Source organism: Mauremys mutica, chromosome 12 (genome assembly GCF_020497125.1).
Source record: "Mauremys mutica isolate MM-2020 ecotype Southern chromosome 12, ASM2049712v1, whole genome shotgun sequence".
Taxonomy (NCBI): domain Eukaryota; kingdom Metazoa; phylum Chordata; order Testudines; family Geoemydidae; genus Mauremys; species Mauremys mutica.
The window spans coordinates 42,431,894-42,458,420 of NC_059083.1; the positions used below are offsets into that span (position 1 = coordinate 42,431,894).

At 48.0% G+C, this 26,527-nt stretch overlaps 1 protein-coding gene across 4 annotated transcripts; it reads left to right on the forward strand.

Annotated features, from left to right (window-relative positions):
- The first annotated feature begins 9,772 nt into the window (after positions 1–9,772).
- LOC123345044 (zinc finger protein 271-like) lies at positions 9,773–26,223 on the forward strand. Of its 4 annotated transcripts, XM_044981621.1 has the most exons (4): positions 9,773–10,006; positions 17,179–17,314; positions 17,357–17,408; positions 17,668–26,223. In XM_044981621.1, the coding sequence occupies exon 4, from the start codon at positions 17,679–17,681 to the stop codon at positions 19,596–19,598; it is 1,920 nt and encodes a 639-aa protein (XP_044837556.1). In that variant the 5' UTR covers positions 9,773–10,006; positions 17,179–17,314; positions 17,357–17,408; positions 17,668–17,678; the 3' UTR covers positions 19,599–26,223. The 4 variants fall into 4 exon arrangements, with proteins under 4 accessions (XP_044837556.1, XP_044837552.1, XP_044837555.1 ...); XM_044981617.1 differs by having other exon boundaries at positions 17,179–17,408; positions 17,594–26,223; XM_044981620.1 differs by having other exon boundaries at positions 17,179–17,408.
- Positions 26,224–26,527: the final 304 nt, after the last annotated feature.

A 26,527-nucleotide genomic window follows, 5' to 3' on the forward strand; every position in this document is an offset into this window, starting at 1 on the left:
GTCGACGCTGGCCCCGTTACTGTGGACTCAGACAGTCGAATTAGTGTATTTAGTGTGGATACACAAATTCGACTTCATAAGGTCGATTCCACAAATTCGAGTTAAGTAGATTCGAAATAGTCTTGTAGTGTAGACGTACCCTGAGAGTGATTCAAATTTGATGCAGCTCTTGTTGCTATGCAGTACAGATTCTGAGGAGCTGAGACAGTGGCTTAATCGCACACAGGGCCGGTGCAACCACTTAGGCAAACTAGGTGGCCGCCTAGGGCACCTAGTGGTTGAGGGCTCCTAAAAGCCCGCTCAGGCAAGGAGGTGGAGTGGAGGTGAGCTGGGGCGGGGAGGGGGGCACGGGGAGGGCCACCTGCAGTAACGGGGGGGGGTGTGCACAGGGGAACCACTCCTCGCCCCAGATCGCCTCCACTCTGCCTCCTCTGCTGAGCACACAGCCCCTGCTCTAAGTCTCCTCCAATCGATGCCGCAAGCCTGGGAGGGGAGGAGAATTAGATCAGCGCCAGAGTGCTAAGTGGAGGAGAGCTGGGGCAGGCTCCCTGGGTGGAGTTAACTGCCACGGATGGGGGTGGAGTTAGCTTCCGCGGGGTGGAGGGGGGCTCCCCGGGCAGGGTTAGCTGCCGCAGCGGGTGGTGTTAGCTACCGTGGAGGGGGGGCAGTAGCTTGCAAGGGAGGTAGCTGCTGTGAGGGGGGGCTCCCTGGGTGGGGTGGGGGGGTTAGCTGCCGTGGCGGGTGGGGTTAGCTGCCGCTGGAGGGGAGGGGGCCTCCTTGGGTGGGAGGGGTGGGTGGGCATGGTTAGCTGCCACTGGGGTTGGGCGGTGGGCAGGGTTAGCTGGTTGGAGGGGTGGCGCAAGGTGGAAGTTTCATCTAGGGCGCGAAACTTCCTTGCACCAGCCCTGATCGCACAAAATACAAGTGGCTGTCACGTGAGGTTATTAACAAAATAATTGAAATGATGGCAATGATGGTGCTAAGAAAAATTGTGCAAAAAATTAAAGGTTTCTAAGGTTTTTTTCCATTGTAATGGATGAGAATACCGATTTGTCAAGAAAAGAACAAGTATGTTTTTCTTTAAGGTTCTTTTCTAGTGAAGACTGGGAGATTTATGAGGAGTTTATTGGGTTTTACCAAACTAATGCAATGCATGGTGCTTCTCTGTTCAAAATCGTGGAAGATACACTTCTCAGGTGTGATTTGCCTGTTTCTGATTGCCAGGGGCAGTGTTACAATGGAGCCAGTAATGTTTCTGGCAGATTTACTGGGGTCCAAGCCAGGGTGAAGGATCGAGAGCCGAGAGCAAAATATGTGCAATGTGCTGCACATTCCCTTAACCTTGCCACACAGGATGCCCTGCATAATATTCAAGAGTGTCATTATATGTTTTCGATGGTGAAAGATCTCATCAATGCCTTCATGGAGTCACCAAAATGTATGGCAGCATTCAGAGAGTTTCAGAGTGAAGGGGAATCTTCTTTACGAACATTGTGCCCAACAAGATGGACACTAAGGTTCAGTAGCATTAAAACACTGCTCCACAACTACAAGGCCATGATGAACTGCCTAGATGAACAGTTACTCTTCCGATGAATTTTGCTTAAAATGTAGTGGATTCTTGAAGCAAATTTTGTTCAATATCTTCATTAACGATCTGGAGGATGGTGTGGACTGCACCCTTAGCAAGTTTGCAGATGACACTAAACTGGGAGGAGTGGTTGATACGCTGGAGGGTAGGGATAGGATACAGAGGGACCTAGACAAATTAGAGGATTGGGCCAAAAGAAATATGATGAGGTTCAACAAGGACAAGTGCAGAGTCCTGCACTTAGGACGGAAGAATCCCATGCACTGCTACAGACTAGGGACCGAATGACTGGGTAGCAGTTCTGCAGAAAAGGACCTAGGGGTTACGGTGGACGAAAAGCTGAATATGAGTCAACAGTGTGCCCTTGTTGCCAAGAAGGCTAATGGCATTTTGGGTTGTATAAGTAGGGGCATTTCCAGCAGATCAAGGGATGTGATCATCCCCCTCTACTCAGCACTGGTGAGGCCTCATTTGGAGTACTGTGTCCAGTTTTGGGCCCCACACTACAAGAAGGATGTGGATAAATTGGAGAGAGTCCAGCGGAGGGCAACAAAAATGATTAGGGGGCTGGAGCACATGACTTATGAGGAGAGGCTGAGGGAACTGGGATTGTTTAGTCTGCAGAAGAGAAGAATGAGGGGGGATTTGATAGCTGCTTTCAACTACCTGAAAGGGGGTTCCAAAGAGGATGGATCTAGACTGTTCTCAGTGGTAGAAGATGACAGAACAAGGAGTAATGGTCTCAAGTTGCAGAGGGGGAGGTTTAGGTTGGATATTAGGAAAAACTTTTTCACTAGTAGGGTGGTGAAGCACTGGAATGGGTTACCTAGGGAGGTAGTGGAATCTCCTTCCTTAGAGGTTTTTAAGGTCAGGCTTGACAAAGCCCTGGCTGGGATGATTTAGTTGGGTTTGGTCCTGCTTTGAGCAGGGGGTTGGACTAGATGACCTCCTGAGGTCCCTTCCAACCCTGAGATTCTATGATTCTATGAACTTCAATCTTTTTCAACGTACTTTACACTAACAGTTCTTGTGAAAGCCATGGGTCCTGTAGAAGAAGCTAATGCAAAAATTCAAAGCCCAAATGTGTAATTGACAAGTGTTATGAAGAAAGTTGTAAGAGGTGTTGAGTGGGATGCGTACTCATCATACAATCACTTCTGGGAAACAACAGTAGAGAAGGCAAGAAATCTTTATTTAGATGATCCTACACTCCCGAGAAAACACAAGCCACCGAAATGGCTCAATCATGGAGGCCTTCCTCTCACCTTCAGTGACCCCAAAGAATATTTTCATCAAATATATGTTGTGATCATTGATCCTTGCAAAGTTGCCATTGAACAGAGATTTTTAACATACAGCTTTAAGGGGGGAAAGGGATAGCTCAGTGGTTTGAGCATTGGCCTGCTAAACCCAGGGTTGTGAGTTCAATCCTTGAGGGGGCCACTTAGGGATCTGGGGCAAAAATTGGTCCTGCTAGTGAAGGCAGGGGGCTGGACTCAATGACCTTTCAAGGTCCCTTCCAGTTCTAGGAGATTGGTATATCTCCAATTATTACCTGTTACATTCACAGTAAAATTGGAGAAGCTTATAACTGAGGCAGCAAATGGCTCAAAACAGGACATTGTCCCAATAAGTGAAGCTTTCCATGGTGACATTAACATGGAAAAACTATTTCTTCATTTAGAAATGTTGAGTGATATTTGCAGATCAAGAAATTGCCAGCTTAGTTCAGTGAGTGAAGTGAAGCAATTTCTAAAACAAAACAAAGGCTTGAGTGACATCTTGTCAGACGTTACAATTCTCCTGAAATTATTCTACACAATTCCAACTACAACTTGCACCACTGAACGATCATTCAGTTGCTTGCACCGACTGAAAAGTTATTTGCCAATTACAATGGGCCAAGAACATCTAAATCACTTGGCATTTCTGCATGTTCATAAGAACTCTACCTCTGAATCAGACATTGAAGTCTCCTGGATGATTTCATTTCAAGAACATAACAACGACAAAAAGTGTTTGCTGCCTCCTGAAGAACATCGCAAAAGAAGGGGCTATATTTGTTTTAATTTTAGAAAGTATTTGCTTTTGAGGGTTATTAATCAGTGTATGGTCATTTCCGTATTCAAAAGAGTATTAATAACGTTGATATTCTTAGTTAAATAATTTTTTCTTACAATAGCGATATTGTGCAATAAAGAGAAACTTAAACGCTTACAGTTTCCAGTCCATTTTTATACTATTTAATAAAATATATATTGGCTTACAAGGCAGGAGGGCAGGGATGGGGGGGTGGGGATTAGACCCATTCTGGGCACCACCAAAAATTATACAAACCTGCCGCCTATGGTGAAGGGGGGAGGGATCCGGAAGTTTCCGTGGCAGTTGAGAGGGGCAGCAGTGTGGGAGGGACAGGTGACTGGCAGCTAGTGGTTGGAGGGAGCTGGATTGGGCTGGGACGGGGGGGCAGTCTGGGGCAAAAATCTGCCTGTCAGCCTTTGGGTTAACTGACAACTTGGGGACACTGTTCCTCCAAACTGGAGAAGGTTCTTGGCCTTGGTGTTTACTAAATATGGGGCTAGCCACTTTTAACCAATAAAGATAATTTTTCATTGACATGACAGGGATAGTAATTTGACTGTAAAACTTGGGGGGAAATTAAATCTGGTAAGTTTAAACTCCCATCAGGAATAGTGACTCTGGGCAAGAGTTTCCCTCCAAAACTGGGAGAATGTGCTGCTCTTCAACAGGATGCGGCAAAGGGAATATAAAATCTGAGGGAATTTAATGTAGATATTTGGTAACTGGGGACAAAATAGGCAAAATACTGTGGTGATTGTTTTCTTCCTTTTATCAATATTAGGTTCCACTGTGGATAAATACTTAAATAGTCAGAGAAGGAAAGAGAGAGAATGACTCTGTAGTTCAGTGGTTAGGGCATCCACCCAGAAGGTGGGAGAGCTATGATCTTGTTCCCCACCACAATGACTCTTTCATTATTTATCCACAGTACAATAGCTTCAACACCGGGGAAGCTCTAAAAGAAAGCTAATATTATGCTAATATTTAAAAAGGGTAAACAGGAACATCTGGGTAATTACAGGCCTGTCAGTCTGACATCGATTCCAAATCAGATAATGGAGCAGCTGATATGGGACTCGATTAAAAAAGAATTAAAACAGGGTGATGTAACTGATGCCAGTCAACATGGGTTTATGGAAAATAGATCCTGTCAAACTAATTTGAGATTTTTTTTTATGAGATTACAAGTTTGGTTGATACAGGTAAGAGTGCTGAAGTAATATACTTAGACTTCTGTACAGCATTTGACTTAGTATCTCATGATGTTTTGATTAAAAAACTAGAAAGATATAAAACTAATATGGCACACATTAAATGGATTAAGTGGCCAATCAATAGGTCTCAAAATGTAATTGTAAATGGGGAACCATCAACCAGTGGTTGTGTTGCTAGTGGGGTCCCACTGGCACTGGTTCTTGGCCCTACACTATTTAACATTTTTATCAGTGACCTGGAAGAAAACATAAAATCATTACTGATAATGTTTGCAGATGACACACAAATTGGATAGGTCACTGATTCATTGTGATCTGGATCGCTTGGTAAACTGGGCACAGGCAAACAATATCTGTTCTGATACAGCTACATGTATATGTATACATCTAGGAACAAACAAAGTAGGCCCTACGTACTGGATCCTGGACAGGGCACTCTATCCTAGGAAGCAGTGACTTTGCCAGAGATTTGGGGATTGTGGTGGATAATCAGATGAACATGCACTCCCAATGCGATGCTGTGGCCAAAAGAGCTAATGCAATCCTTGGATGCATAAACAGGGGAATCTTGAGTAGGAAGTAAGAGATTATTTTATACTATTTGGCAATGGTGCAACTGATGCTGGAATCCTGTGTCCTGTTTTGATGTCCATAATTCAAGAAGGAAGTTGATAAAAAGGACAGGGTTCAGAGAGGAGCCATGAGAATGATTAAAGGATTAGAAAACATGCCTTATAGTGATTGTCATAAACAGATAGTTAAGGGTTAAGGTCTCTTTTACCTGTAAAGGGTTAACATGCAGTACCTGATGACCACCTGACCAGAGGACCAATCAAGGGACAGGATAATTTCAAATCTCTGTGGAGGGAAGCCTTTGTCTGTGTTCCTTGTTGGCTCTGCGTTCTCTTTTTGGATCTAAGAGAGGCCAGACATGTCTCCAAGTTCTTCTGGAGTAGTTCCTACTATTCAATAGTGAGTATTAATTAGAAAGGCAGATTAGTCTTATAATTTGATTTCTACATTTGCAATGGTGTGTTTGCTGAAGGAAATTCTTTATTCCTGTTTGCTGTTACTTTGCTTTTACTGAGAAAGAAAGGAGGGAAGAAGGAAGATCCAGGGAACTACAGGCCAGTCAGTCTCACCTCAGTCCCTGGAAAAATCATGGAACAGGTCCTCAAGGAATCAATCCTGAACCACTTAAAAGAGGGGAAAGTGATCAGGAACAGTCAGCATGGATTCACCAAGGGCAAGTCATGCCTGACTAACCTAATTGCCTTCTATGACGAGATAACCGGCTCTGTGGATGAGGGGAAAGCAGTGGATGTACTATTTCTGGATTTTAGCAAAGCTTTTGATACAGTCTCCCACAGTATTCTTGCCAGCAAGTTAAAGAAGTCTGGGCTGGATGAATGGACAGTAAGGTGGATAGAAAACTGGCTAGATGGTCGGGCTCAACGGGTAGTGATCAATGGTTCCATGTCTAGATGGCAGCCGGTATCAAGTGGAGTGCCCCAAGGGTCGGTGCTGGGGCCGGTTTTGTTCAATATCTTCATTAACGATCTGGAGGATGGTGTGGACTGCACCCTTAGCAAGTTTGCAGATGACACTAAACTGGGAGGAGTGGTTGATACGCTGGAGGGTAGGGATAGGATACAGAGGGACCTAGACAAATTAGAGGATTGGGCCAAAAGAAATATGATGAGGTTCAACAAGGACAAGTGCAGAGTCCTGCACTTAGGACGGAAGAATCCCATGCACTGCTACAGACTAGGGACCGAATGACTGGGTAGCAGTTCTGCAGAAAAGGACCTAGGGGTTACGGTGGACGAAAAGCTGAATATGAGTCAACAGTGTGCCCTTGTTGCCAAGAAGGCTAATGGCATTTTGGGTTGTATAAGTAGGGGCATTTCCAGCAGATCAAGGGATGTGATCATCCCCCTCTACTCAGCACTGGTGAGGCCTCATTTGGAGTACTGTGTCCAGTTTTGGGCCCCACACTACAAGAAGGATGTGGATAAATTGGAGAGAGTCCAGCGGAGGGCAACAAAAATGATTAGGGGGCTGGAGCACATGACTTATGAGGAGAGGCTGAGGGAACTGGGATTGTTTAGTCTGCAGAAGAGAAGAATGAGGGGGGATTTGATAGCTGCTTTCAACTACCTGAAAGGGGGTTCCAAAGAGGATGGATCTAGACTGTTCTCAGTGGTAGAAGATGACAGAACAAGGAGTAATGGTCTCAAGTTGCAGAGGGGGAGGTTTAGGTTGGATATTAGGAAAAACTTTTTCACTAGTAGGGTGGTGAAGCACTGGAATGGGTTACCTAGGGAGGTAGTGGAATCTCCTTCCTTAGAGGTTTTTAAGGTCAGGCTTGACAAAGCCCTGGCTGGGATGATTTAGTTGGGTTTGGTCCTGCTTTGAGCAGGGGGTTGGACTAGATGACCTCCTGAGGTCCCTTCCAACCCTGAGATTCTATGATTCTATGATTCTATGAGGGGGGGATTCTCTCCAGAGATTAATAAATTTAGACCCTGTGTATTGTTCCATCTTGGATTACAGAGACAAGTTACTTTCTTTTTATTTTTTAATAAATCTTTTCTGTTAAGAACTTGGATGATCTTTCCTTGGGTGGATTCTCAGGGAAAGGGGAGGAGGGAGGCATCCCTCTGTAGTATCTCTCCTAGGAAAAGGGAGGGGGGAGGAAGCAGGGGGGAATGGTTTATTTCTCCTAGGTGTAAGAACTCCATGGATTTGGGGCTCTTGGGATCCCCAAGAATTTTGGGGAAGGACTGTGTCCCAATACACGTACATTATTGTGTGGTGGCAGCTTTTACCAGATCTAAACTAGGATTTAAGTTTAGATAAATCCATGCAGGTCCCCATATTGGAACCCAACAGCTCTAAGTGGGGGTGAGAACTATGACAGTGATAGACTCCAGGAACTCAATCAATTTAGCTGAACAAAGAAAGGCTAAGGGTGATTTGATAACTCTCTATATGTGCCTTCATGGGGAATAAATATTTAATAATGGGCTGGTCAGTGTAGCAGGCAAAGGTATAACCAGAGCCAGAGGCGGGAAGTTGTAGCTACAGAGATTCAGATTGGAAATATAGTGTAAATTTTGCTCTTTATGTTCATTAAAATCACCATGTTGGCTGAGGGGAGGGATTGGCCCTGAATCTGCTTCCCTGATGTGGCGTTTTCCTCTCCTTCAAACTGCACTAGCTTCCCCTTGTTTTGGAGGGAAATTTCCATCCAGGGCAGACACAGAGTGGGTTTAAACTCTCCAGTGATAAACTTTCCACTGCATGTTTTGGGAACCAAGTTGTTTCCCCTGTTATGTCAGTGAAAATATATATGTTTGCTGATTAATGTGACTTGCCTCATTTAATAAACATCAAAGCCAAGAGCATCCCCCAATTGAGGGAACGGTGTCTCCCAGAGGCTAATGGGGCAGTTGACTAAACACTGACTGTTACTTAGCTCACCCCCACAGCTCAACCCAGCTCTCTCCAGCCATGAAGGGAGAGCCCTTCCCCTCTCCCAACTATCCCAGGACTTTTGACTCCATCCTCCACTTATGCTAATGTGGCATTGACTGGGGCTCCCAGGTGCCTGTGTCAATGGCAGGGGCAGGGTGTCCGGAGGAAAAGAACCATCATATTGATAAAAATATCCCCTGAGATTTGATCCCCCTCTTAATTTTGGAAACTTCTGGTTTTGGAGGGAAAATATTCTATGGAGCTGTGTATATGTGTATGGCGGTGGTAGGGGGACCAGATGGGGTGAAATCCCATCCCCTATGATCAACTTTCCCCTTACATATGGAAATCAATGCTTTCCCCCCTTACATCAATAAAATCAGATATTAGTTGTTCACTGACCTTCCCTACGTAGGCAGTGTAAGATGCAAGATACTCTCGATTTTCATGGCCTTGTTGGGAGTTTGTAAATGGTGGGATAGGCCATGAAAATGTTGTGACTTGGCAACTTTAAGAACATAAGAACAGCCATAGTGGGTCAGACCGAAGGTCCATCTAGCCCAGTATCCTGTCTTCCAACAGTGGCCAATGCCAGGTACCCCAGAGGGAATGAACAGAACAGGTAATCATCAAGTAATCCATCCCCTGTCGCCCATTCCCAGCTTCTGGCAAACAGAGGTTAGGGACACCATCCCTGCCCATCCTGGTTAATAGCCATTGATGGACCTATCCTCCATGCATTTATCTAGTTCTTTTTTGAATCCCGTTATAGACTTGGCCTTCATAACACCCTCTGGCAACCAGTTCCACAAGTTGACTGTGTGTTGTGTGAAAAAATACTTCTTTTGGTTTGCTTTAAACCTGCTGCCTATTAACATTAACTGGTTAAACTATTTTATAATGTATTCCTTTGTCTTTTTAAAGGAATTCAGCATCTCTGGGGGGCAGTCACAAGGTAGGATAGAAATACAAGTCCAGGGAGTGGATTACTTGTCACTAGAGTAATGGTCTCAAACAGAATTTGGATAAGAGATCCCTCCTTTATTTATTAATTGCTACTTGAGCTGTTTGAGCCCTCAAGTCTCCCACATGCCTACTCTGATTTCCCACAAACCTGCCAGAAAGATACCTGGCTTGTGAGATTTCAGGTGGGTTGCTTTACTTTTGCAGAGTGCAGGGTTCTATACCTGGCTTACAATGGAAGTCTGTAGTTTCAACTATAGCTATGGAGAGACCAGCATTGTTCCAGAATATATATTTGTTGACCTGATTCCTTCCTGTGCTGCCTTTCTGTCTCCATTTGGGAGGGGAGGGAAGGACGTTTTGATTAGCTGTGGCCACCAGGGGGCTCCGGTTCTTGTTAAGGGAGGGAGGCTGCTGCCTCCATTGCTTTTTCTGTCCAGAACCTGATGATCACAGGCTGAACTTCCTGGGTCACAGGATGCTGTTGCATCCCTTCGTAACTGGGATACCGGGCTGAGGCGCTGCTGCTCCCCAACGGAGTCTGTGAGGGGAGAAACCTGCACTGACCCCCCCACATCTGTGCCCAACCCGGGGGGACTTTCTGCGGCAGCTGGACCCCAGCCCCTGGGGCAGCCCCGGGCTCTGCCGCCACCAGCCCCTGAGCCGGAGCCTGCAGGTGAGGGGAGAGACCCGGGGGAAGGGCTGGGGCCGGGCAGGAAAGTGACTCTGCACCACCGGCCCCTCCTCGCCCCAGCTCTGCTCCCGGGGGGCGGGGGTCTGCGAGTCCCAGAGCTGCTGCCCTCCCTGACCCCGCCCCCCGGCTCTGCCCCCCTGAGCGCCTGCAGGAGCCGAGCCAGCTCCGGGGAGCGACCGCCCCGGGCCGGGCCAGGGACCGAGTCTCCCAGCCCGAGGGGAGGGGGCGGGAGGGAGACAGGGGGAGAAACTGGCAGGGGCAGCAGGAGCGATCAGTGGGGAGGGAGGTCCCGGCTCCCAGCCCTGCCCAGTCCCATTCCCTGCAGCACCCCGGGGCACATTGACTTTCCTGGGGTGGAGCTGGGAGAGGAAAAGCCAGTTCCTGCCTCTGTCTGGTCCCTGCGCTGCTGGGGAGATGCGCTGCCTGGGGACAGTGTCAGGGGGACCCCCATAGGTATATCTACCCTGCATTGTAAACCCAGGTTTGTGGGACCCGAGTCTGCGGACTTGGTGTTCCTAGGCCCACGCTTTTGCGTCCACACTGTATGGTATATTGGGTTTATGATTTCTGGACCTGAGCCTCACAACCTTGCTGACCCAAGTCAAAACTTCTGATTCTGGGGGCATAACCCAGCCTATGACAGGGTCCTAGCAGCCTCCGTAGCTGTTCTTGCTCTAGCCCTCGGCGCACTGTGGGAAAACTTGACTGTCCATTCTGTGGCCCTTGACCCGAAGTTGCGTCAGCTCGCCAACACATCCAGCCACTTGCTAAGCTGTATTCACACTGCCTGAAACCAGCGCTAGCGTAACCCACAGACCACCTGGGTGTGGTGTTCTGTCCTCTCTAGTGGCACTGAGACCACTTAGAAATTAATGAGTCTGCTATAGACTTAGCCAGGGCCGGTGCAAGGAAGTTTCATGCCCTAGGCAAAACTTCCACCTTGCGCCCCCCAGCCCTGCAGTAGCTCCCCGCGCCCCCCCCTCCGCCCTGAGGTGCGCCCCCCCCGTGGCAGCTCCCCACCCCCCACGGCAGCTTCCCACCCCCTGACCCGGGTAGCCCTGCGGTACTTCCCCACCCCAGCTCACCTCTGCTCCGCATCCTCTCCGAGCACTCTGTCCTGCTCTAATTCTCCTCCCAGGCTTGCAGTGCCAAACAGCTGATTGGCACCGCAAGCCTGGGAGGCAGGAGAAGCGAAGCAGCAACTGCGCGGTGGAACCCCTGGGCTTCCGGGGGCGCGCTGACCCAGGGGAGCCCCTGGGCTGGCTGCCGGCGGCGGCGCGCTGACCCAGGGGAACCCCTGGGCTGCCGGCTGCCGGCGGCGCACTGACCCAGGGGAACCCCTGGGCTGCTGGCTGGCGGTGGTGCACTGACCCAGCGGAGCCCCTGGGCTGCCGGCTGGCGGTGGCGCGCTGACCCAGGGGAGCCCCTGGGCTGCCGGCTGGCGGTGGCGCGCTGACCCAGGGGAGCCCCTGGGCTGCTGGCTGGCGGCGGCGGTGTGCTGACCCAGGGGAACCCCTGGGCTGGCTGGCGGCGGCGGCGCGCTGACCCAGGGGAGCCCCTGGGCTGCCGGTGGCGGCGGCGCGCTGACCCAGGGGAACCCCTGGGCTGCCGGTGGCGGCAGTGCGCTGACCCAGGGGAACCCCTGGGCTGCCGGTGGCGGCGGTGCGCTGACCCAGGGGAACCCCTGGGCTGGCTGGCGGTGGTGGCGCGCTGACCCAGGGGAACCCCTGGGCTGCCGGTGGCAGCTCAGACTCCCTCTCCCTCCCAGGGCAGTGGCCGCTCAAACACTTAAAAAAAAGTTTTGGGGCGCCGCTTTTTGGGCATAAACATTGTCTCTGAAATAATTGCTGGTTTTGAGAGAACAGGCTTTCCGAATTGTGCTGAAGCCATCAACGGGACTTCCCCCGCCCGTAGTTTGCCCTCTTCAAGAACCACCTGAATACATAAATCACTAAGGTTACTACTCCATCATTGTGCAGGCCTCGTTGACTACATATGCCTATTGATGGACGCTAATGTTGGCTGCCCTGGCAAAGGGCGTGATGCCGGGTTTTCCACAGATCAGGACTTTACCTACAGACAGGCTGGGACACTGTTCCCACCAAATAACATTGTTGTTCATGGAGTACCTGTTCCCACTGTTATTCTAGGGCAGGGGTTCTCAGTCTTTTTTCTTTCTGAGCCCCCTCCCAACTCTACAGCTCACCTGTGCTACAACAACTGTTTTTCTGCTTATCCAGTAGATTAAAAGTCAGGGCCGGCATTAGGGGGTAGCAAGCAGGGCAAATGCCTGGGGCCCCATGCCACAGGGGGCCTCACAAAGCTAAATTGCTTGGGCTTTGGTTTCAGCCCTGGGTGGCAGGGCTCAGACTTAGGCTTCAGCCACTGACAACGGGCCTTGGGCATCAGCTTTCTGCCCTGGGCCCCAGTGAATCTAATACCGGCCCTGCTCTTTGGTTTATTTTGGCAGACCCCGTGAAACCTGCTTGCGGCCCCGCAGAGGCCCCGGACCCCTGGTTGAGAACAACTGTTCTAGGGGACCCCGCGTACCCTCTTTTGCCATGGCTTATGAAAATGTGCCCTGATCTCAGAGGGCCAGACAAATGATTTAATTACACCTTCAGTTTACTACCTATGGGTTTACAATCCTTTTAGGTAGTCCACTTTCTGGAGGACATAACAGTTCTGGAGATTCCTGAATGGCAAAGGGATCTTCTATTCCAAGATGCCTGAAGCAAGTCATCTAAATGCTTGCTAAAGAGCTTTTCAGGCTTATAGTGACTGACCAGCACATATACAACTGGAGGGGGCTAGTTACCTTCAAAGGAGGGCCTAGAAAGTATGCCCTGCTGCAAAATGTGACCACCCATCTGGAGTTCCTGTACTGAGAAAAGTTTGCAATCATCAGGATTGGTTGAAAATTCATGGGAAAAACAATAGGCTGTTGTGTTTGCCTGCAGATGTATTGCAGCCTCCCTGAACACTCCCTAAAATAATGCAGTGACCCAAGGACAGCTTGGCCTCACAACACTGGCCCTGATCATACTTCTGTAACAAAGGATTACAAAGCACTCCCTCCCCGGAACATTTATGGACTCATAGTACGGGGCTTGTGGATTACATAAAACCTCCTGGTTTATTTCAGGCAGTTCATATGGCACCCATGGACTACATACTCCCCTCCCCACCCCCAGTCTTGAGTAATCGTTCAGGTGGCTCAGGATGCTCTGGTATGGCCAAGTCGCACAGTGCGGCATACTGTCGGGGAGGGCAATGTAAGATTCTTAATTTTAACACCCCAACAAAACAATGTGCGCGTGTCTAGTACAAATTTTACCATAGCTGCATCGTTAACTTTTCTTTTCCCTTCTCGGTATCCCTTTAGAATTTCACATGGGGGTGGGGGTAGGGCTGATGCCAAGGTACTAGTGTGCATTCTGCCAGCTTGTAGTAATAATTTAATTTGGTCGTAAGATGGAAATCCAACCCATCTGTGTTTTAATAACAACAAACGTAGAGGCAGAAACTTAATGGGTTCTGGTGCTACTTCTGCCTCTTCCACCCGTTCTGCTGCAGGGTACTCCTTGGGGCATGCTGAAACAGCTCCTCTGAGTATGGACCCAGGATGTGTTGCAGCTTTTCCAGCAGCAACGCATCCCCAGGGATGCGTGAGCATCAGAGATACTTCCTGAGCTTGATCCAGAGTCTGCTGGCTCTCCTGGGGTGCTGCCTGTGACTCAGGAGATTGTCATGCACTGCTGTGGACTCAGGGCTTGCTGCAGTTCCCAGCACTAGGTTGAATTCCATGTCTAAGAGGCAGGTAGACAGAATTGTGGTTGTCATCCCTGACTCCTAGTAGTCGGTCTCGAGCCACCGGATTCATTCTCTGCATTGAGCAATGGTCCAGTCAATCTCCAACATTGCCAGCTTCTCTGATATGTCCTGGTACACAAGATCGTATCTGGTACTCTTGCTGAAGTCAAGCATCTCACTTGCCTCACACCAGAGCGTAACCAGAATCTGGCTTTGTTCCTGTGACCAGCTAGCAATGCGCTTGGTGGAGAGATGGCCTAAAATATCTTCTTACTGGCCATAGCTAATGCAGGAGATGGTAAACTGTGCTTATAGTTCAGCAGTCAGAATAAAAGGGAAGGGTTAAATGCTGAGCAGCTGGATGTGAACCAAGTGGGGTTGCTTCTGGTTCCTGGGAGTCAAGTGGGTAGTGTTGGGTTAGAAGGGCTGAGAAATACTGGCCCATGAGATTTCAGGAAAGCGTTGGCAGACTTTCCAGACATGAATCTGGTGACCTGGGCTTGATCTGTGTTCAGTCTGCAAAATGACAGCGCTTGGACCTGAGTCCCAGTGGGACTTGGCCTCAGACCCAATATCCCTGGTGGGTCTTAGGACTCAGGTCCTGATGACTTACTGACCCAAATCAGAAAGATTTGTGTGTGAATGGTAGGAGGGGTTTGGGCTCAAACCTGTGCCTGAATCTGGGTTTACAATGCCACGTAGCTATACCCAAAGCAGCTCCTAGGTTCCACTCTTTTCTGGCATTTGGTTCAGAGACTCTGTTATTGGGGAGTGCTTAAAATGTTTTTGTGCATTTCGTATTGCTGCTCTATAATAAAGTGAACAAGCATTTTCCCAGCGTGGCAAAGTCTAGAGCATCTGTCGGCAGGAAAAGACCGTAGGGGGAATTGGGGTGTGAAAAGGCTTAAAGCCCCTTCAGAAACCAACTCAGTCACCCTTCTCACCCCGACAGGCTGCAGAATGACATCCTTGTTTCACCCCAGATGGTCCCATCATCCCAGGGGACGGGAAGTGTCTTCAGGGGAGCCAGCTCAGGCAGGGATTGTCAGGTAGCTGTTGGGGGGAGCATTAATGGGGGGGAGCGGGATAGTACTAAAGACTTGTTGTGAATTGCTTAAAATGAGGCCTTTTCTTTTTAGGAACAAATTGTTTGAGATGGGGTGGGAATTCCCTGATCTCTGCATCCAGAAACCAGAGCCCTGAAGTGCCCATAGATGGATAGGCAGGGGCTTCTGGGAATAGAGGCAAAAATCCAGAGCCTAAAAATACAGCAATGAGTGTATCAGAAACAGCTAGATAGGATAACTGTCCAAGTAACTCCAGGGAAGTTCTCACAAACTCCTAGTCCTGCCCAAGCCCAGACATGGCCTCCCTGCTCCCAAGATAGCCCAGACCGGAGAAACAGAAGTACCAAGACCTGAGGACGCAGCTGGATTCATTTGTCATTGCAAAGAGCATTGTAAAGGCACAGGTACTGTCTCATGACTCAGCTTTTCTGCTGACAGCAATTTGTGTATTATTGTTTCGGTTAATGGGCACAGAAAATTTGCCTTTGAGACAAATTAAATTAATGCCACTTAAAGCCAGCGCCAGCAGCACCCAACGAGTGTCCATCCCCCATAAACGCCAGCCCCTTCCTCCTCAAAACCAGGTCAACAGCTCAACCCTGCAGAATCCTCTGAACAGATGTGGGCTATTTTGGACCAGGTGGGATGAGGAGTAGATTCCAAAGTATGAGGGAGAACCAGTTGCCGTGCTCTGTGGTATGGAAGGACATGTGTCCAAAGGACAGACTCTGGGATGGAGGGTTCCCAGCACATCTTTTTCTGTCACTGGCATATGAGAAGGACTGTTTCTATTTATGGAATGCACAAAATTTGTCTGCAAAGTCTGTTCTTCCCAAATCCCCAAATTACTGCTTACTGCTGAGGGGACTTTTCATCTTCTGGATATTTGGTGACGTCATTTCCCTCGCTGTAGGTCTGGGCAGTGATTGAGTCGTGTCCTGCAGTGTCTGGAGATGCCAGAATCCCCTACAGGGGGTGCAACGTGTCTCTCACTAGGAAACTTCCCCAAAGGGCCTCTATTATTGCTGAGGGGTAATGATGTAGTAGCTTAGTGACGCCGTGAAAAGTGTACTTTGTGTGCCGGTGCCTGCAGCTTCTAATCTGACAAAGAGGTGAATTTTCTCAGGAGAGGAAATGTGATCTAGGGAACTAGTCTGGCACTCTTGAGATTCAATGTCAGTTTCCTACTCTGCTCCAGATTCTATCTGTGATGCCGGGCAAAGTGCTTCCCAGGCCCCAATTTGCCACCTGTAAAATGAGAATTATTTTGTTTATTTGCCTAGGAGCTGCTGTTGTGGAGCAGGACCCCACTGTGCTAGGCACAGTACAAAATGAACAAAAAGACAATTTCTGTCCCAAGGAGTTTGCAATCTAAGTAATAATAATAGCTCTCTCACATGGGTGCTTTGAGGGTAAATAGATTATAGATTATGAGGTGCTGAAATACTAGGGTGATGGTGGTCAGATAAGTGATGGAAATATCTAGAAAATAGTGATTAATATCAGATTGGCTACACTTTGCAGTTGTTTTTCCTCTTTGTGACATGCGTGCAAACAGATAGCAGGATTCTCAGCTGTATTCAGAAGGATTACAGATTTCCTTCTTTATTCTTGGTTGGCAGGTCATTCGGATTGTGACTCTTACAACTGCATGTACCCTATACTCCAGGTTTTTTGTTTGTTTTTTTGCTGGGCCCCGCTTTGAAAGTATTTCAGGCTGTGACAACACTCCCCAACCTCCAGAAAAAAGTGATGGAAAATTACTGTACATACTCATAGGAGCACTAAGCGAAGCACGTAATCATTATCTCTGCAGTCAAAAGCACTGAAGCCTTTCAAAAAGTGTAAAGCAACAGTATGGTAGTGCCACCCTTACTTCTGCACTGCTGCTGGCAGCGGCGCTACCTTCAGAAATGGGTAGTCGGAGAGTGGCGGCTGCTTTATTCCCCCCTCCCGCTCCAGTTCTCCTTTCCTCCGTCCTCTATTTGGGAACTTGAAATATGGTAACCCTAGCAAAGGATCTAAAGGTTATCACAATATTTTTTGTGATCGCACGACTCCCCTACAATAGCTTTGTGATCTCCTTTTGGGTCAGTACTCTTAAGTTTGTGAAACGCTGCTATACTCCTTTTGGAGCCCAGTTGTACAGCTAATGTGAGATGCCCCATTCTTAAAGTAAGAAACTGGGTGTAAAATCCTGGAACGTTCTTTGCTGGAAAGACACAAAGAATGTGTAACAGACCTTGATCTCACATATTTTCCTTCCCTCTGCAGGATTTCTGATTCACCCTCTGTGATCTCCTGGATGGAATGAGGCGATGAGCTGTGGGTCCCAGATCTCCAAGGATTTGAGGGACAGGAGATCCCAGGAAGCACGTGCGCCAGTGGGAATCCCATTCAAGCAACTCAGAAGCCCTCAGGTGCGTGAATTAAAAAGCTAGGATTCCCGCCAAAGCCCCGGAGTTCCCCCAGTTCTGCCTGATATCACCCCAGGTCTCCAGCAGGTATTGTATCCTCCTGGCCTACTCACCCTTGTCAGTAAACTCCCTCCCTTCCCTTCTCTCGGGGTTCAGATAGGCTGAATTGGCAGGATTGGCTCCTCTTCTCTCTCCTCTGGGTGAATTGGAGGGTTTGGGGGGGATTTGACTCCTGTTTTTCATCCCTCATGATTATTTCACTCCCTTTGCAGTTTCTGTTCCTGAGACTCTTGTTCTCCCTGTCAGAGGCAAGGACTCATGTCTGGATTCTCTCCATTTATTGCAGCTGCAGAGGGGATGGTGAATGAGGATGTGGAGGACAGTCCCCAGCAGAATGTCCCTAAGGAGCTGGGGCTGCAGGGGCCTGGCCAGGGAGAAGGTTGTGGGACTGACAGCAGCTCAGAAAGGCAGCAGAGAAATTGCTCAGGAAAAAGAAAGGTTCAGTCCCTTTCATGTGACAAAGGCTTCAAGGGTGAGAATGTCCCCCAGAGCTACCCAACTAGAGAGAATATATACTTGGATACAGAGTGTGGGGAAGGCTCTGGTCTGCACTCAGGTCTGGGACAACGTCAGACAGCCCAATGGGGAGACAAACCTCATAAATGTGCCGAGTGTGGGAAATGCTTTTGTGGGAGCTCGAACCTAATTACGCATCAGAGAATCCACACGGGAGAAAAACCCTATCACTGCCCCAACTGCAGGAAAAGCTTCAGCGTGAAATCAAACCTCACGACCCATCAGAGAATCCACACGGGAGAGAAACCCTATAAGTGCTCTCACTGTGATAAAAGGTTCAGCCAGAGCTCAGACCTCACTAAACACCAGCGAATCCACACGGGGGAGAGACCCTACAGATGTGATGCATGCGGGAAAAGCTTCAGTCGGAGCTCGCGGCTCCTGACGCACCAGAGAGTCCACACGGGAGTGAAACCTTATAAATGCCCTAAGTGTGGGAAAAGCTTCCGCGTGAGCTCCCATCTCACTAAGCATCGACGGACCCACACGGGAGAGAGGCCTTATCTGTGCTCGGAATGCGGGAAGAGCTTTAGTCAGAGCTCAGACCTCACTGCCCACCAGAGGACCCATACAGGGCAGAGACCCTACGGATGCCCTGACTGCGGGAAAAGCTTCCGCCAGAGCTCACACCTCGTTAGACACCAGAGAACCCACACGGGCGAGAGGCCCTTCAGATGCACTGAGTGCGGGAAAAGCTTCAGCGTGAGCTCAGAGCTCCTCGCCCACCAGCGAACTCACACAGGCGAGAGGCCCTTCACCTGCCCCAGCTGTGGGGAGAGCTTCGGCCGGAGCTCCACCCTGGTCCTACACCAGAGAATCCACAGCCAGGAAAAGCCCTACAAATGCCCCGACTGTGGTAAAGGCTTTGGCCGTCGGTCACTCCTCATCCTGCACCAGAGGATCCACCTGGGGGACAGACCCTACAGCTGTGGGGACTGCGGGGAGAACTTTATTGACGGCTCCAACTTTGTGAAACACCAGAGAGCCCATGTGGGAGAGAAGCCCTACAAATGCCCCGAGTGCAGAAAAGGGTTTGTGCGCAGCTCGGATCTCATTAAACACCAGAGGATCCACGCTGGGCACAAGCCGTTCACGTGCACTGAGTGCGGGAAGAGTTTCAGCGAGAGCTCCAACCTGCACAGGCACCGGAGGGCCCACACAGGTGACCGGCCCTACAAGTGCTCCAACTGTGGGAAGAGCTTCGGCCAGAGCTCTGACCTCATCAAACACCAGCGCACGCACATGGGTGACCGGCCCTACAAATGCACTGACTGCGGGAAAAGCTTCAGGCAGAGCTCGGACCTGGTCAAACACCAGAGGATCCACAATGGAGAGAAGCCCTACAAATGCCCAGACTGTGGGAAAAGCTTTAGTGTGAGCTCAAGCCTTGTCTCACACCAGAGAATCCATGTCGCAGCGAAGCCCTACGAGTGCACTGAGTGTGGGCAAAGCTTCAGCGTGAGATCCACCCTGTCTACGCACCAGAGGATCCACAGTGGAGAGAAGCCCTTCAAGTGCTCCGATTGTGGGAAAGGCTTCGGCCGCAGCTCCAACCTGGTCAGGCACCAGCGGATCCACACCGGGGACAGACCCTACCGGTGCTGGGACTGTGGGAAAAGCTTCACTCAGAGCTCGACCCTTAATAGACACCGGAGAGTCCACATGGGAGAGCGGCCTCTCCTGCCTGCTGCATCAGAGTGATGGACAAAGCCAATGATGTCTTGGCCAGCTGGCCAGAGGGTTATTGGTACTCGGGGCCTGGCCATACACCCCTCATGGCTGTGCCCCTGGGCTGGCATGACTGTGAATGATGATTTTATTATCCATATAAATGTCTATCCTTTTCCTGAATCCTAGTACACATTCCTCATCTCAGTACTTTCTTGGGTCTTTTCCTGGAGGCCTGAGTTCCCTCATGTCAGCTGAGGCCTTGTCTACACAGGAAAGTTAAGGTGTGAATTTAAACTGATCTAGTTATCCCTGTTTAACCCCCCAGCCCCACATGGAAGCTTTTATTCCAATATAAGGGTGGCCTTTTTCCAGTTTAGTTTACAACATTTAGCCACAGGAATTAAGCAAACTGAATACGGCACTCTTATGCTGGTATAACTGGTAAAACTTTCCCCACACAGAGAAGTCCTGGGGCTCTCTGGTTTCAGGAACTTTGTGGAGTAAGACCCTCCCCCCCCTCCCCCTTTCAAACAGTGGAAATGCATGGATGTCTTCTCAGTGATCTCACAGGCTTCTTCAGGTCAGTTCAAATCTTAACCCCTTCCTTTCTGCTTTCCCAAACATCAGCGTTAGCTAGCCAGTGGTGGAAATGTCTCAGACTTGGCTGAGTTCATCACTGTACAGCAGCATCAGCTACTTTCAGTGGTGGAAACAGTGCTGGGGATGGTTCAGTGGTCCACGTTTGTTGGGGGTGGGGTGGGGGGGAAGCTGATAGAAAGCGAGCTGAAAGGGGCTGTTCAGATAAAATACCCACAACAAACACTGAAAAAGGATCTAGATTCTGTTCTCAGTGATGCTAGGGTGAATACTGAGTGGCCCCACCAGACTCAGTGGAGTCACTCTGGATCAACCCTGGTGTAGGATAGAGTGGAATCTGGCCAGATGGGTACATCTACAAAGTGGGGAAAATATAACCCATGGCGGTGAGTTTACAAGCCCAGGTCTATAGACTCAGGCTTGCAGGGCTCACACTAGGAAGCTGAAAATAGCTGTGTCGATGTTCTGGCTTGGGCTGGAGCATGAGCTCTGAAACCCAGCCTGAGCTGGAAAGTCCACATGGTAGCACGAGCCCCGCAAGCCCCAGTCTGTAGACCCAGGCTCTGAGACTCACTGGGATATTTTTGCTGTGTAGACATACCCATGGCATTTAATGGTTTATTATCTCCTCTTACTCTCTGCTAAGAACTGTGTTGTTACAGTGGGAGGATGTGTACTCCACAAGTGTGTGTTTCCCCACTGGTTCCTATAAGACTTCCTGTATGAGTGGTGTTGCTTTCTGGGCAGATTCAGTGAGCCAGGAAATACAGCTGCATTTTACAAGAGGAATGATTTTTTAAAGTGGAAATTAAAATATATTTCTGTGCAGAATGTCTTCCCCCAAATCAAGCCGGCAGTCTGGGGGACATCAGCACAGCCACTGAAGAAGCTGGAGATGCATTTGCCATAATCCCCGATATCACTTATTTCACCTCAGTGCTGCTTTCACACTTGTCATTTTGTTAATCGTCCTTTTTCTTTGAGTGCATTTGTCGGAGTCCTGGTGTGGATGCTGGTTTTGCTCACTGTTCATGGAGGCCACTTTTGTTCACTGTTCATGCTACGTCTCAACATAGAGCTATGCTGATTTATACCAGCTGAGGTTCTGGCCCAAAGAGAGTACAGCTGGGATGTTTTAAAGCTTAAATTAAAAAATATAAAAAAGTTCTATGAGGTCACATCTAAGGTACCAATGCAGCATTGTTCTCTACTGTATATTTATAAGACATCAATGCAAGAGATGTCCTCTGTGTGTCATGGATCCACAGGGTCTGGTTTATGTCTCAGCCTGTAACCCTGGGGAGTGACCTCGATAGACTGCCAGGTCCCAAAGAGCCACACAATTCCACAGAATGCGGCCCATGGCCTCCAAGACTGGGCTGGTGGCACCAGTGATCCCGGTCTCTCTCCATGGCTCCCTGCAGCAAGTCCAGCAGAGCCAGTCTCCTGTGAGAGGCTTGTCCTGTACTCCTCCAGAGCGCAATGTTTCCTGTAAAGTATTTGCAGCAACACCAGGAAGCCTTTTCAAAACAAGGTAACAATTTATCAGTCAGCTGGCTCACAGAATCTGAAAGTCTGTAGGTTAGCATAGAAAGAAAAAGAAGTGAAGACAGAATTCAGTCTGGCCCACGTCAGGGGCATCCTAGCTCTTAACACAGCCACCTGGCACTTTTCCCCTCCAAAGTTTGTCTCTCTCACCAACAGAAGTTGGTCTTTCTACTACCTCTCCTCTTTCTTCTCCAGCAGGGAAGCCAAGAAGTGTGGGAAATCTCCTTCCTCTTGGCTGTTGGTTGCTAGGTGTTACTGTCCCCCTCACTGGGGTTTCCATGGTCTCTTCCGATCCACCATTCACATGTGTAGACTTTATTTAGTTTGTTAGTGATTCTGGTTTCCAGCCTGCCTGCTGAGTTAACAGCTCATCCCTTTGCTTTACACTCAGGGCTTGTCTACACGTAAAATGCTGCCGTGTGGCTTGCACCACTGTAGTGCTTCAGTGAAGACACTACCTATGCTGACGAGGGGGCTTCTCCCTCAGCGAAGGTATGCTTCCTCCCTGAGAGGCAGTAGGTACGTGAATGGGAGAATTCTGTTGACCTAGCACTGTTTACATACTGGGGGTCAGGTCGGTTTAACTGCATGTTCACAGGTATAGATTTTCACACAATCCTTAGTAATGTAGTTCTACTATGGCAATGCAAAGCCTAGAGGAAAACTGAGGCACACACAGGCATCATACAAATACTACCAAAGCCCCCACATTCATCATATTACAGAAGTCATGTACAGACGAGCATGCCCTTTCCCTAACCCCACAGTAAACCCTACTTAGACAGTGTACTACAGATGGTATGTAAGAGCACAGAGTAGGAGTAAAAAATTGATGGCCTATATAGACTGCCAAAATTCACACCTCACTGAGCTTCATAGTTATCCTGTTCCCTGAATTACACCTAAGGAAGGCTGCACAGTTGGGTGAAAGGAAAACATACAGTGGATGGATTCTATTAAAATGAGTGAACTACACCCCAAAGGGAGTAGAGAAGTTGCATAAAAAACCAAAGGCCAACATTTTCAGACTTAGACTCAGGGTTTGTAAAGCTATTCGGGTGCTTAAACTTAAGAGTTGGGTTGCTTTTTACCCTTTTGCTGAATAGATTTTGGGAGGAACTTTATTTTCCAGCCCAGAGGCTTGCCCCCCCTGGCTCCATGCAGCCTAGTTGAGCTGTGTGCCTGGATACGGTCCTTTTTTTACTTGCTCTTTCCTCTCTGACACCGTGTTCTCTTCCAGGCTGGTACTACTTTTAAAAGCTTTGTTTAACTTATTTTGCAACTTTCTCTCCTCTCCCCTCCTCCACCTACCCTTTCAAACCAGAGCGTAGGAATCCCTTATCCAAGGCTAGGTCTCTAACAGGGGCCTTTTGTCTTCTGTGGGGATTTTTAGCAAACGACCTTGTCCTGTCCATGGACAGCTCATTCTTGTCATAAGGGGCTCCCTTTGACTCCCTACAAAGTCCCAGGATAAAGTAATTTGAGCCAGTTGGCTGAAATTAAAGTAAAAAAATAAAGGGTTAAGGAACCATTTATTCACCCGTTCTGTGCACACACTCCGACCTACAGCATCCTGCCACCCAAGCCAGATGTTGATCATGTAACAGGAAGTAGGAGACAGGCTGATGGCAGGTTTGGATGGTACTTGAAAATGGCCAAATTAAAACAAAGAACTTGAAAACAAAATTGTTTCAAGTTGACAGAAACATTTTGGTTGACTCAAAACTAAATGAAAGACCAAACCAAAGATTTATAGTCAATCAAAATGTTTTGGAAGACTTGAAACAAAATGTGTTTCAGTTTCTCACTTTGATGAAAACCAAAAAATCCATTATGCACTCACTTCTGCTCTCTGCTACTGTTTAATTCTATTAATAAATGAAATACTGATAGGAAGGGAACAGGAGGATCTGAAGTTTATACCTTTTTGGATAAAATCTGACAGAGCTTTTCTCACCAGCTGGACCTACTTTTATAGACTACCATGAAGTCATGGGAATGTTGAGATAAATTATTATTTCACCAAAATAATTTTTGAAGCACAAATACCTGAAAGGATTCCCCAGAGCCTGTGGCTAGAGCCTTCAATAAAGAATTAAATTCACTGAGATTAGCAAAGATTTTGAGGGTGCCAATCCCTAAAAGACCTACATGGATAATTTCAGGAGGTTTCACATGACTCACAAGGAAGAGGGTTCTATAGAAAAGTTCTTACAAATATACACAGTCCAAGTATTTTAAAAACCTGCCATGTCTGATGGAGCAAACATATCTCTGTCCTTGAGCAGATCTAATCATCACTGTGGAATTTGAGGGGAGCCCAAAGGGGAGCAGTAATGAGGTTAGATTTTAAAATCAAGATTTGATGGCCTATTCCTACCCACCCCCACTTTTCACCTCTCTCTGTGATGTCCTGGTCTACACTACAAAGTTAGATCGACATAACTCCATCTCCCTCCCTCCATTTCATTATGATTCACCCCTTCCCTTCATTTTAATATCGCCTCCAGAGAGACAAAGGGGAACCCAAAACTGTTACCATTTCATGTTTCCCCTGAAACTGCTCTTTCCTGGGCATTAAAAACAGGGGAGCAGACTCCCAGGGCCGAGCATCACTTTCCTGCCCTTCCCCAGCATTTTCTCTTTCAATCACATAGAGGCTCTGCCTCAGGAGCTGATGTCAGCTAAGTCTGGAGCTGCCCTTGCAGGCTAGTTCCAGCCACTGGAGAAAGTGCCCGACTCAGGCAGGCACAGAGGCAGGTTTAATGAAGGTCCACGGCCCAGATCCCACTTGGGAAGCAGCAGGTCCAACTTCTGGATGTTGTTTCTATTAGTCTGCATGTGACCCAGGAAGCTCAGCTGGTAGGGGAGTGGAGGGAACAAGACACCCCCCTTCCCCATAGCAATTACCAGAGCCACTAGTGCTTGGAGCGAATTAACCTCACACACCCCCCCCCCAACCTTGCTGTATTCAGATAGTTGTGTGATGGCCAAACTGAAAAAATTTGTTAGTTTCAGACTGAAAGTGACTTTTTCCTCACAAAAAAACAAACAAAAACAGCTTGAAATAAAATGTGGATTCAAATAATTGACACTGCTGAATTTTTGTTTGTTTGTTTTCAGCCAAACTATTTCCAGAATCAACTTGAATTCTTAAGTAGTTTCAATACCCCCCAAAACACATTTTTGGTCAATTTACTATTCACTGCAAAAAATAAAAAATTCACTCAGCTCCAACCAGCTACCCATAAAGCAAAGAAATCCACTTTTGAAAACTTGTTTGTGCATCAGACATAAACAGATACAGACATAAAACATCTCCTAAACCTGAGGTGTGACCAACTTCCAGATGAAATTTCTGTGGGGCAGCAGAAGAAAGAGAGACTTCCGCTTGAAATCACTAAAGGCCAAATCCTGAGATCAAGGGACCTTTGCTGAGAAGGGAACTCAGAATTTACATCCCCAATAGGCCACAGCAGTCTGGAGTGGTATCCCCTCTTCCCTATGCCTAATAGTTTTTAAATTGCATATCAAGGCAGGGGACATGCTCTGGCAATGAGATCTGGGGAACAGTCTCTGCAGTGGAAAGAGTGGGAAGCCATTTAGGTTTTAGCATGGACAATCTGTTGAAGGTTTTGTAGTCACAAGCGACCTGATATTTGGAGAGGGTGAGGGATGGGTAGTATTTCAAGTAGCAGTTCCCCAACCCAGCAACACTAGTACAAGGCAGTTGCCCCATCCTCATGCACAATATCCACAGGGGTTGATGAGCACATTTTAAATGTTTAATTGCAGTCATAAGGGTTGGACATTTTTTTCTTTAAAAAAACCTGAAGATTATTTATTTGTATCACCATAATGCATAGGAGCAGCCCTACATTTAGGTTCTGGAACATGATTCTGCAGCAAGGGGTGGGAGTGAGGTGAATTAGACTGTTAACGCCACAGCAACAAAATTGCAGACAACCTCCAGAAAACACCCACTTTGCTGAGGGAAACAGGATGGGAATAAATGGACATTTTCCATTTCTAACTTTGCTTATTCTATTATACTCCAATTCAAATTAAGTAAACTGGGAATTTATAATTCAGGAACTGCAATTTCAATGTGGATACCTTATCAGTACTGCTAACTCATACAAGGAGCAGATTAACTCCTCGATTGATTCTCTTGTTATGTAGTTTTATACTGAACCCAGGTATTTTAGACACCACCTAAATTAATAATATATTTACACATGCCTTATGCTGGGATTAGCTCTTTGATACTTGCTCCTAGAAGAATAAATGAATAAATAAATCTGAAAATAAAGCGAGTAGTGACAGGAGAAATACAGTGCATGTGATAACTCAGATTCTAACTGGGGCAGGTACAAGGAATTCAGCCATGCAGCTATCTTAGTCATAGGATTTTTTAATGGGTAAATGTCAGGGGTAGCCAAACCATGGCTTGTGAGCCACATGCAACTCTTCTACAGTTAAAGTGCGGCTCATGGAGCCCCCCCACCTCCCATTCTCTGCCTATCAGACTGGAGGGGTGGCAGAGCTTAGGGCTTCTGCCCTGTGGTGGGGAGAGGGTGTGGGGCAAGGCACTTCTGCCCTGCAGCCAGGTGGTGGGGCTAGAGGCTTCAGCCTCGCAGGGGGCACCAGCTAGGGCTTGGCACTTCAGCAGGTGCGCTGCATCTCTTGAGCTACTGAAGACTGTTGCATGTAGCTCAGAGTTCTTATAGTGTAATGCATTAAGAATGAAACTAAAAGGGCAATAGGAATGTATTGATGGTTCTGTGGGGGTGACTATATCAAAAAGCAGACCT

Bases quoted from the DNA above. Each gene is read 5' to 3' on its own strand.
- LOC123345044 (XM_044981617.1), top strand. From the start codon at position 17,640: ATGTCTGGATTCTCTCCATTTATTGCAGCTGCAGAGGGGATGGTGAAT.